The sequence below is a fragment of the Panicum virgatum genome, chromosome 9N, assembly GCF_016808335.1.
Source record: "Panicum virgatum strain AP13 chromosome 9N, P.virgatum_v5, whole genome shotgun sequence".
Classification (NCBI taxonomy): domain Eukaryota; kingdom Viridiplantae; phylum Streptophyta; class Magnoliopsida; order Poales; family Poaceae; genus Panicum; species Panicum virgatum.
This window is the reverse complement of record NC_053153.1, coordinates 44,753,436-44,764,584: the sequence shown is the minus strand read 5'-3', so window position 1 is coordinate 44,764,584 and position 11,149 is coordinate 44,753,436. Positions and strand designations below refer to the sequence as shown.

The following is an 11,149-nucleotide window of genomic DNA, read 5'->3' as shown; positions in this document are numbered from 1 at the left end:
ATATTTCCGCTGGGAAGGCGATGAGTGAGAGAATATATAGATCAGTTGGTGAACTCTATCTAGATTGGATATTCTCATGCATAACACAGGGGTAAAATAATAACATGGTAGGAGGTAGTGTGACACACACAAAATACTCTTTTGGATAAAAGAATAAAGGTTACTTTAGGCCGGGAGCAAGATAAATGTCAGAGCTCGAGTCAGCTATGCTAGGCTAGCTATATCTATATTTTCTCATTAGTTAGCTCATCAGAGATTAAACTACGCAACAGGGAGATCGCTATCAAAGTAACGGGAGGAGCCCGTACACCCCGGCGACTTTATGTACCTCCTACCCCCCATACCGAACGTGGAGGATTACTAAAAGGCACAAACAGGCTATCACCACCTGCCGGCTACCTCTACAAACCGTGGGTATAGTTGACATCCAGCAACTCTTAGCTAATCTAGACACCATGTTAAGGGATACTCTAGTATTCCGCACGGAGCCCCCACCCTCCGGATGGACAGACATCACACTAGAACAATCATACTAATACTGGAGCAGTTGATAGAATTCTAAGAACAAAAGACTAACCATCTCCAGCACAGGGCGATCATGCAATGCAAGCATTGAAAAATAACACAACCATGACAAGAAGCATATACTCGATAACTCAGAATATACTTCAAGCAGATATCGGTAACCATAGTCTAATTCTATTACAAACGACCGAATATTACAAGAGAGAGCTAGAGATGAACCCATACCAGACTCTCAAGCAACTCCGGCGACTCGATGACTCCTAAGTTTCTTCTAAACTCCACTAAGCCTAAAGACTATGCAAGGAATGCAGGAGAGGAAGAGGTGTGTGTAGTGTGTGTGTTCTATTCTCAACCCCCTTCCATTTATAGCAGGGTGCCACCAACCGCAGCACTCCAAACCGATATTGTGAGCCAACAGGGAAGCGCCACGTGACTTGGTTGAGGCGGTGGGGCCCACGGGCCGGACCGGCCGACCTACCGGCCTGCCCGGGCCGCCAACCGCCTCCAACTTCCTGGAGTGGGCTTGTCTTGGTCTCCCCTTGTCCTAAAGTTGAGGCACGGCCTTCCCCAGCTGGGTTTGCTTCAGTTCTTGGGCTTCACTTGGTCTATTTGAGCCTGAATCGATACTCTGATATTTTCTGTGATTTTGTGTCGGGCCAAAGTGTGCTTGTAACCTGTATATTAGCTTGAAAACACAACTTGAATATTCTAAAAGGTAAAGTGTGATTTAGGAACTTTATCGGATAAGAATGCGTGTAAGAAATGCAAACTCTCATGATTTTCTGATCAAATTGACGCCTGGAAATGGTCGTTAGTGAGCGTCAACAGCGATGTATTGGCTCGGCGGCGCGTAGAGCCGGCAGCGTATGGGAGTGGTGGCGCGCAGAGCCGGCAAAGGCAGTAGTAGGGATGGCAATTCCACCGGAGGATGCGGGTATCCATGGATTTTAGACTCGATGGGTGCGGGTGTGGATCTAATATTCCACCCGTGGGTCAAACCGCACCCGCACCCGTATATTGCGGGTGCGGGTTAGAGATTCCACCCACGGATGGAGCCGCACCCATACGAAAACAAAGAAACCCCAACCCAACTTGTTTAGGTAAGGCCAGCTTAACTATCCTAACTATAAAATAAGCACAGAAACTTATGAGTTTGTTGTTAGTCTGCCTTTATTACTTTAAACTTATAGATTTGTTATTAGTTTGCCCTTATTATTTATAGAAATGTGTTGTTTGACTTTTTAAATTGATGAATTTGTGTATTTTTATTATATCTGTTGCCACGTCCGCGAGTACCCGAAACCCACAGGTGCGGGTGCGAATGCAAAATTTTACCTTTCGGATTTGCCTATGAGCAAGTTTTCGCCAACCTCGCACCCGCATCCGCGGGTGCCATCCCTAGGCAGCTGCGCGTGCAAGTGTGGCGGGTCGTGCGAGGCCAGCGCTCCAGCTCTGGTGATTTCCCGCGGTAGCATGGGCTAGCGTGCTTGCAAGATCCCGCAGCGGCGCACGCGAGCAAGACAGCTCCGGTGAGTTCCCGTGTCTGTGGCGTGTGCGACTCCCTTGGCGGCGCGGGCCAGCGAGGTGGCTCCTGATTTCCCGCGCCAGCTCCTAGAACTAGAGGAGAGTGGGCATCGATGAGAGGAAGGGATAAGGAGGAGAGAGAAAGGGGGTAAAATTTACGGGAAGACTCTTCCATTATGTGATGTAGTTCCTATAGATGACTTTTTGCCATTTAGACTGCCTTAAGCTTGCAGCGTACTTCTCCTCTTTTTTTTTTCCTTACCAATTCTTAGGGTTCTTACCACCGTTCATGGCACTTACCAAGGTCCCAACGGAAAGTCTTGTAAAGAATAGAGCGTTCAGCTACAATATTGAATACCTCAAAGTCTTGTAAAGAATAGAGCGTTCAGCTACAATATTGAATACCTCAAAGTCTTGTAAAGAATAGAGCGTTCAGCTACAATGTTGAATACCTCGTCAAGCACCCCAAATCATGTTGAGACGTTGTGCTTCACCTTAAACGCATGACTATCCTGTGGATCTCCAAATGTGAGCGAGACTAACAAGGATACAATTCCAAACGTTTTCGCATTTCTCATGTACACCTATTGTTACTAATGTTTTGCACAAACGATTATTTATGTCACTCATTTTGTCATGACACATTATTTGTCTCAAGTCTATACTAGGTTGACTTGCTTGAGAGTTTTTTTTTGAAGAAACACTTGCTTGAGAGTTAAATAGGAATTTTATTGGAGATCTGTTTGGGAGGAGTTATTTCGGCTTTATCTTCATAAGTTTTGCATAAATGGTGGCAGCGTAACACAAAATTATTTTGTAAAACTAGAAGCCGGATGGAGTCAGTTTTTTAGCTTCACTAGTAAAAACATCTTAAAACGTGCTGCATACGATCCTTACGTGCATTTGTTTTACACAAAATGTTAGGTGGCATAGAGCGTATTTAGATCCCTTCTAAAATTTTATACCCATAAGATCAAAGAGAATCTTGCTATTTAGGAGTTTTAAATAAACTCTGTTTACAAACTTTTTTACATAGATGAATTGTAAATCGCGAGATGAATTTAATGAGCATACTTAATCTATAATTTGCAACAGTGATACTGCAGTAACTATCCGCTAGCTATAGATTAATATACCTCATTAAATTTGTATCGCAATTTATAACCCATCCGTGCAAAAAAAATTTATAAACAAATTTTATTTAATACTTTTCTGACAAAAGGTTTCCCCCGCAGCGTATTCGAGGCGCGCCCGCCCAAAGAGTTTATGGAAACGCAACATCTAGAGTCTGAACATTTATAGCAATAGCGCACGCATCAAGCGTCGTTGGCCCTATCAACGGAGCAGCGGTGGAGGCCGGCCGGGATTGAACCCTAGGAGATCGAGCCAAACTTGAGACTTGATGTTGTGTAGAGCTGTCCCAACAGATCTTCGGCGGACTGTTGCCCTCCTCCGGCACGCGTTGCACAATATGATCCAATCCTACATGCTTCTCCTGCTTCAACAGCACGCGCCAACGCTTCAGCCTCCAGGCTATTGATCCCAAGATTTGCCCCTCGCCCTGCCAAGTGCCCCCCTGAAAACATAGATGATTACGACTCTTCCACAGTGACCATAAGGTCGCAGCACAAGTACAGTTTAAAACTGCATTTTTATCATTGCTAATCCACCATCTACTGATGGACTCAAAGTTAGTTCCAACCTTCATTCCTGCTATCTCAGAGATCCCAGGTTAGTTTCGCAACACAACAATCAAAGAAAAGGTGGTTAACAAATTCCTCCTCGCAGCAAAACAAGCAGGACCTGTCAGCCACATCTCTTCTTTTTTGAAGATTATCCCTAGTTAGCATCTTGTTATTGTACAACAACCAAAGAAAAATGTGGACTTTGGGAGGGGTGTTTAACTTCCACACCGCCGGAATGAGGACCGGAGAAACCCCTCTAAAGCTCAGCACCGCGTACAGCGGTTGCACTGAGTGCTTGCCATTAGAGTTAAATTTCCAAATTATAGTATTTTCCTCATTATTGAGAACCACACCATTGACAATCTGGAGCAACTCTTCCCATTGCAGCATAAGCTGTTGGGAAATTGTTCTTCTAAAAGTTAATTTCAAATCAGTTTCATCCCAGACTTGACTAATGGTAGCTCCCTGCTCATTGCTGATGACACACAGGTGCAATTTCATTTAATACTTTAAATGATAAGATTCTTTTTAAGAAAATTTTGGAAGAGGAATTGAACAATATATTCTGGTACAACTCGACCATGTCTCGTACCTTGCGTCCCGTACCTCAGACTATCATGACTGCGGGCTGCGGGGACACGAGGACGATGGCCGGGGGGGGGGGGGGGGGCGAGGAGGAAAAGCAGAGCGAGCGGTTGTGGAAAGGAGAAAAAAAGAAGAGCTGCCTGGTCTGGCATCACAGACGGACAGAGGCAAAGCCCATGCGGCGATGCCCCCACCTCGACCCGCACCACGTCGCAGGTCGCAACAAATCTCCTTTCGCCTCTCTCCAAAGCAGAGGGGGGCCCGGGTGAGCAGGGTCCTCCTTCGTCTTTGCGGCCTCGGCACCCGCGCCCCCGGCTCCATCCATGTGCGGACCACTCCGCCACTACTCCGCAGCACGGTAGAGGGTAGACCCGTTGCGCGTAGTAAAACTGTGGCGTACTCCGTACTCGGCTAGTCCTACAGTCCTGCTAGTAAAACTGTTGTTCCCCGGCACGCTCCCTCGAGCCACGAACAGCATATAAACAACAACGAACAAGGCGCAGCTAGCACGAGAAGGATTAACTTTAACCAAAAGCCACACACGTTCATGCGTCTTCTCCACTAAATCTAGTACTAGTAACCACAGCTATCTAAATTAAACCTTGACATCAATCAATAATCATCTACAGACACCACCATGCCACCAGCTTGCTTGCCCAGTCAAATCGTCTCGTCTCCGGATCGGAGCTTCCCCATCCCCCAAATTGCAAACGAATTCCTCTAATCTCACTACCGCTTACAGCAGGAGCTGCCGCCAATGGTGGTAGAGCAGCGTCGCCAGCGGCGCTGCCATTAGCTTCGCGGAGGCGGCCAGCGGGGCGCCGGCGGACGCGTCGCCGGTGGCCATGTTGGCGAGCCACGAGACGCCGCCCTCGCTGCTGCTGCTGCCGCCGCCGAGGAGCACGCTGCCTTGCTCCCCGCCGCCCTCGATGCCGAGGCCGCCGCCGCCGCCCATTGGCATCGCGCTGTCAGGGGTGGCGTCCGTGAACGTCGTGCCGGGCATCATGGTCCCCGTCGGCATCGCAGGCGTCGCGCCCGGCATCGGCGTCGTCCCAGGCACCGTCGTGGGGGTGGCGCCCGGCACCGTCGTAGTCGTCGTCGTCGTCCCCGGCACCGGCGTCGCGCCCGGCATGGTCGTCGACTTCTGGCTGCCCTCACGTGGCGTCACGGGCACAAACAAGAACAGCGCAACATCAGTTATTCCGCTGACATGCACATGCACATTATTACGAAACAAATGGGCAAAAGCATTGCAAACAAATACTACTAGAAAACAAGGGCGAAAAAAAACAGCGCCTTTCTTTTCATCCTAATCTGCTGCTAAGCCACCATGATCTTGTAGAACCAATATTCCTAGCCTTTTCCGGTTTCCCCTTTCTAGTCAGACGAGATAAACAGATTACGTTATCAGATATGATAATGACTTTAGTAGTTTAGCTAACTGATTAAACTCTCGCGCAGAAAAGTCAGAAATCTCTGACAATAACTATCATGTGACAAGACGAGCCCATGGGTAAATTATTGATAGCTCAAACTATTGCAGATTTGCTGTAACTCTGGCAATTGACAATTGCTGTAACACTAGCAAGGGAGGCTGGCACACGGCAGCTAGCTGTGTACAGTACACCAGGAAGCTCACTGCACAGCAGTAAAAGGAGAGGTGTGCAAGCAGATCAACCCCCTCCACAATTACAACTCACAAGACAAGCCAAGAACCATAGATCCAGACCAGCTTGGCATTAGCAGTTTAGCACAGTGCCAAGTCCTGAACCATGTCTCTACTTTTCTTTCTCTAGATAGGACATGCAAATTGCAACAATGGAGGGACAGGATGGCCGGACCTTGGGGTGGCGCCGGGGCAGAATGTGACGGTGTAGTCGGGGCGGCCGCCGCAGGTGAAAGTGGAGGTGGGGTCGTCGAAGGCGTAGCTGTAGGAGCGCGGGCACGCGGTCTTGAACACCTGCGAGTAAGCCGTCGGCCGGCACGCCGCCGGGGACGCGAAGGCGCCGCTGCAGCAGTACTCGGGCCGCGCGAACGCGTCGCACGCGCTCCGGCACGCGGCGCCACCGCCGGCCCGGAGCTCCGCGGGGCACATCGCGTTCAGGTCCGCGGCGCACCCGGCCGCCGCGCACGACGCGGGCCCGCTGGAGCCGCCCCCGCCGGAGGTCTCCACCAGCACGGGGAGGTTGTAGCCGTCCACGAGGCTGACGTCGTAGAAGTCCAGCCCGCCGCTCCCGTCGAGCGTAAACTCGGCCAGCGTCGCCGGCGGCGCGGCGCCCGCGCCCGCGCACTCGGCGGCGCCGGAGCCGCAGTCGCCCGTGGCGCAGACGAGCCGCCCCGTGGCGCCGTCCTGCGAGCAGCCCGTGCGCGCCCACATGCGGCCGGACCAGCCCGACGGCGCCGGCACCGCGCGCGCGGCGCCTGGCTGGAGCTCGAACCCCGTGGGCTCCAGCCGCGGGCTGCCGGCGTTTGACAGGATGCCCGGCCACACCGTGTCCGTGCACCGGTTGACGAACGTGAACGTGGACGCCTCCCCCTCTGCAGGAAGCAGAAATGCTTCAGCTTTGCTTACCCGCCATTGCTGACGAACCCGCGAGATCTCGAAGAAGAAAGAAACATCAATCGATTTGTCCAAAAAAGAAAATCCATTACCTCTCCACAAGATCAGGAACACGACCACAAGGACGGCCACGGATCTTGGCAGCGCCATTGCTGCGCCTCGAGGCAACGCAGTGACGGGGTAGTGGCTGCGGCTGCAACTGTGACCACGAGCAAGAAGAGTGCGCAGTGTCACTGTGTCAGTGCAGTTACTACTGGCTGCACCGGTGGGTGTGGTAGCGTGACCGTTTCAGTTGACGAAGTTGGGACGGGAGAGGGGGAGAGAGAGAGGGGGAGCCAGCAGCCACCACTCACCCACCCGCCCAGCCTTGGATGGAGGGATGAGATGGGCGGCGGAGCGGACAGAGTGGGGAGGAGAGGGAATCTTTGGGGAGGTGTTAGGCTGTACTTATAGCAGCAAATCACTTTATTACCTCGCTTTTTTCGCGTTGTTACGAGGTCTTGTTTAGATGCGTAAAAGATAGCCGTAAAATATTGTAGTATTTTTATTTTTATTTGATAATTATTATTCGATTATAGATTAATTAGACTTAAAAGATTCGTCTCGCAAATTATAGACAAACTATATAATTAATTATTTTATTTAGCTGCATTTAATATTTCATACATGCGTTTAAAGATCGATATGACAGGAAATCTTGTAAAATTTTGAAAGGAACTAAACAAGGGGTGATTCCTATTTTTTGGGTAAAAGAGAAAGCTTGTGAGCTGGCTTTTAGGCTATTGCCATTGCAGGATTTTGATCGGGTTTCATGCACATTAATTAGATGATACATCAACTTTTGTGGCGACGTGACAAGAAATTGAAGAGAGAGAATACAAGTTTCGTTTGGATGAAACGAGCCCGGCACCGTTACCCAGGCCTTGGTACGCGAACGAAACCGCACTAGGGCTCATCGCGTTTCTTCTGCAGATCTGGTGCGGCGGGGGGGAATTTTCCTCCAAGTGAGCTCTTCCCGCCCACGCCCAGACCGTCGCTCTCGCCTTTCTCCACTAGGGCAGTCCTAATGCAAACTCGTAGAGTCTTAAATCTAAAAAACTCCATCACAAGAAACTATACTTCCTAATGCAAAGTATATTACTTTGGTTTATATGACCTATTTGTCTCTCTCACATTCATTCTTGATTTGTGTGAAAACTTGGAGTCTAAATAAGACTTGGAGTTTTAGTTTCTCTCCCTCTCTCTTTCATAAATATACTGTCACATCAGCAAAATACAGTAAGTAAATAGTGCCCTTATATCTCCCACCCTTGCCTTTCCGTCCAGGCCCAATCCGCACCACCCCTGCTCCAATCGTGGCTCCTCTTGGCGGTGCTTCTCCGACGGAACTATATGTCGACCCGGGAGAAGAGAAGTGGAGCGAGCAAGCGGAAGGTGCCGCCGCCGCCATCACCAGCACCACCGTGTTTTGGTGTGCCACCAGGCACCAGCACCACCACCACAGACAGTTCCAGTGGGAGCGCCGCCGCCGCCGTTCCCTCCGGTTCCTGCGGGAGTGCCGCCGCCGCCGCCATTCACTTCGGGTCCTGCTGGGCAACCGCCGCCGGCACCGCTTGCTGCAGATGGCAAGCCGTACCTGGTTGGAGTGGTGCGATTCATTCCCCTCAAGCAAACCAATGCTCAAATCCCTGTTACGCTCCCTCCAATGTTTGATTTTAGCAGCACGAATGCTAGTGTTCAGGTTAATAATTGATGAGTATGAATGCCAAATCGAGAGTTTCATATTACACAAGTTAGATGACAGAAGAATCAAAGGCTAGAAGAGATAAGACATTAGCGGCGATTGAGAAGAAGCTATTCAGTAACAACGATGAAGTGTGGGGCTTGGGAGCTTTGGAAATTAAGGAATGATAGAATTTTTGGGAGACATAATGTTTGCATTAATAGGTGGTTCTGTAACTTTAAGAGTCAGTGTCTTCTCCAGTCTGTTAGACTCAAGGCAGATCTTAGATCAGCCCTAAATTTGTTGTAAGACTTTCTTAACTTTCTTAATTTTATAAAATCGCTTTTCACACTGTGGGGATCTCCCCCACATTCTTGCTAAAAAAAATGATGAAGTGTGATGCGCTTTTTCTTTTGTTCTTGAGCAATCTGACATGCTAGTTCTTTCTGTTATTTGTTTCGGTTACATATCTTGAGTTTGGGTTAATCATTTCGGTTACATATGTTCCAATAACAGTTATTGGGAAATGATTATTGGAGGACTCTTAGATATGCTATTAGATAAGAGTATTAGGCTAATCTTAATGTAGTTTTATGAAGGGTTTTATGAGGATTGAATATCATAAATTTTTGTTGACATGATAAGAAGAGAGAAGAATAGAATTTTAGGGATGTGAGGAGAGTTTGATCACTAGGAGATTCGTCTGCCATGAAATTATGTACTGAGACTGGTCTTATAGTTATTAAAGACAATGACATATCAGCAAAATTGCTAATTTGACAACAGAGTTAAGAGAAGAGAGATGACCAGGTTATCACCATGACCCTCTTATGGCGCGGTTACCAAGCCATGACACAGGGATGACACTCTCAATGAGACCGATCTTTGTTGAGTCATGGCACATTTGATCACATTGTGCATTGAGAGTGACTATATTATTCCAATGTTAAGCTGATGTGCTACTTTTGGCAACTATGCGATAATACTTCCTACTGAGACTATCTCACTATTCATGTTCTTGATTGATGGTATTCTCTCTATTTGTGGCACAAAAGGAGAAATTATGATTATTACAAACCAGTTCTAAATTTAAACAAGTCTCATGAGGAGTCTAACTTAAACAAGTTCATCAGAGTTCTAAATTATGATTATTACAAACCAGTTTTAAATTTAAACTCTATGTGGCAGAAATATTAAGCAGTTTTAATAACCGTGAGAAGCGGATGATTCGAATCGAGTTTCTTAACCTTGCAAAGCAGACCTAACATACACGAATGAGGATCCAGTTACCCACACGACTTTTCCCCATTCTTTCCGTGTGGATCAAGGTCACCCCCTCGACTACAAAGGACGACTACTCTGCATCGGCATGTTGTGATCATCCGAATAAAAAGTTCAAACGGGGTGAGGCACAAGTTCACTTGCCGAGCCAATCAGGTACTTAAGTTTACCGATCACCATATTTATCAGAATGTGGTTAATATGTTCAAACACTTAACCACTACTACCACATACTACGGCCTTAGCATATTTCCACTAAACCGACGGGGGTCTCAACCATGAACATCATACCCTGAGCCCACTCGTAAGCTTTATAGTTGCAGTATGTAGTAAACATGTCATTACCTATAATCTCACGAATGACAAGAAATCACTCGATTTTTACTGGTCCTGTTAGCAGAGCATCTATTCGAACTTAACCTCTAGTCGTTAGTACATGGGTACCTAATATCATGCAACTAAGTTTCCATTCAACTCTTGTAAACTTAAATGCATAGAGATATAAATAGGAACATAAATTGTATGTAATTGAAAATAATAGGAATGATATATCAGCGCTTGCCTTCCTGGGCACTGCTAGTTAGGTGCTCAATCGAACTTTGGTTTGTGGCCTCAGTGGCTTCGTTAGGTTCACTTGAGCATTTTGAGGCTCGTTCTCACGCTCCGGCACTAGTTCGTACGTTCCGTCAGCAAGATGTGTCGCTTCTATATGAATGCAAAAGAGTAAAATGCACCGGAGGTCCATCAACTTGTAAAGACGTGTCACTTAGGTCCACTAACTCTGAAAATGTATTTTTGGGTACATAAACTTGTTAAGTCGTTCACCACAGGTCCATAACTCTCCACATAAGCATGTAACACTAACATGGCACACTGACTAGTCATTTCCTCTCTCAGTCCTCTCCTGCTTTCTCTATCTCCGTCTCAAACATTTTATCGAGCATGTTTTGTGCAACCAGGTGAGCAGCTTCCTACGGTGGGCAAGGCAATCCGTCATGCCACGCTCCAGCCGCATCCTCACCTCTTCCAGGTCGCGGATGGCTTGGCCCATGGTGTCGCCCGTTGTCCAGAGGCTAGCTTGCAGCGAGGCCATGGCGTGGATGTCCACATCGGCGCCGGCGCGGAAGGAAGGTGGTCACGTTTGCGCTGAGCCTCACGGCGAGCTCGTTGGCCATGGCGTTGAAGCTTGTAGGAGCACAGGCACCTCCTGGTCTGCGTGCGTGGGCGCCACGGGCAAGGTGTGGTGGCGGCGGCCTGCGGGCGCAG

The 11,149-nt window shown here is 48.3% G+C and overlaps 1 protein-coding gene across 1 annotated transcript; it reads right to left on the bottom strand.

Annotated features, from left to right (window-relative positions):
* Positions 1-4,823: 4,823 nt before the first annotated feature.
* LOC120691943 (thaumatin-like protein 1) lies at positions 4,824-7,296 on the bottom strand. Its single transcript, XM_039975148.1, has 3 exons — positions 6,972-7,296; positions 6,161-6,857; positions 4,824-5,467 (listed from the first exon to the last, which is right to left on the bottom strand). Exons 1-3 carry the CDS (start codon positions 7,027-7,029, stop codon positions 5,056-5,058), a joined length of 1,167 nt encoding a protein of 388 aa, XP_039831082.1. The 5' UTR covers positions 7,030-7,296; the 3' UTR covers positions 4,824-5,055.
* Between the last annotated feature and the right edge of the window lie 3,853 nt (positions 7,297-11,149).

Excerpts from the sequence above, each read along its gene's own strand:
- LOC120691943 (XM_039975148.1), bottom strand. The coding sequence starts at position 7,029 with ATGGCGCTGCCAAGATCCGTGGCCGTCCTTGTGGTCGTGTTCCTGATC. Across the intron at positions 6,858-6,971 it reads GTTCCTGATCTTGTGGAGAG|AGGGGGAGGCGTCCACGTTC; the intron begins GTAATGGATTTT and ends TGCTTCCTGCAG. Across the intron at positions 5,468-6,160 it reads TGCCCCGGCGCCACCCCAAG|CCAGAAGTCGACGACCATGC; the intron begins GTCCGGCCATCC and ends ACGTGAGGGCAG.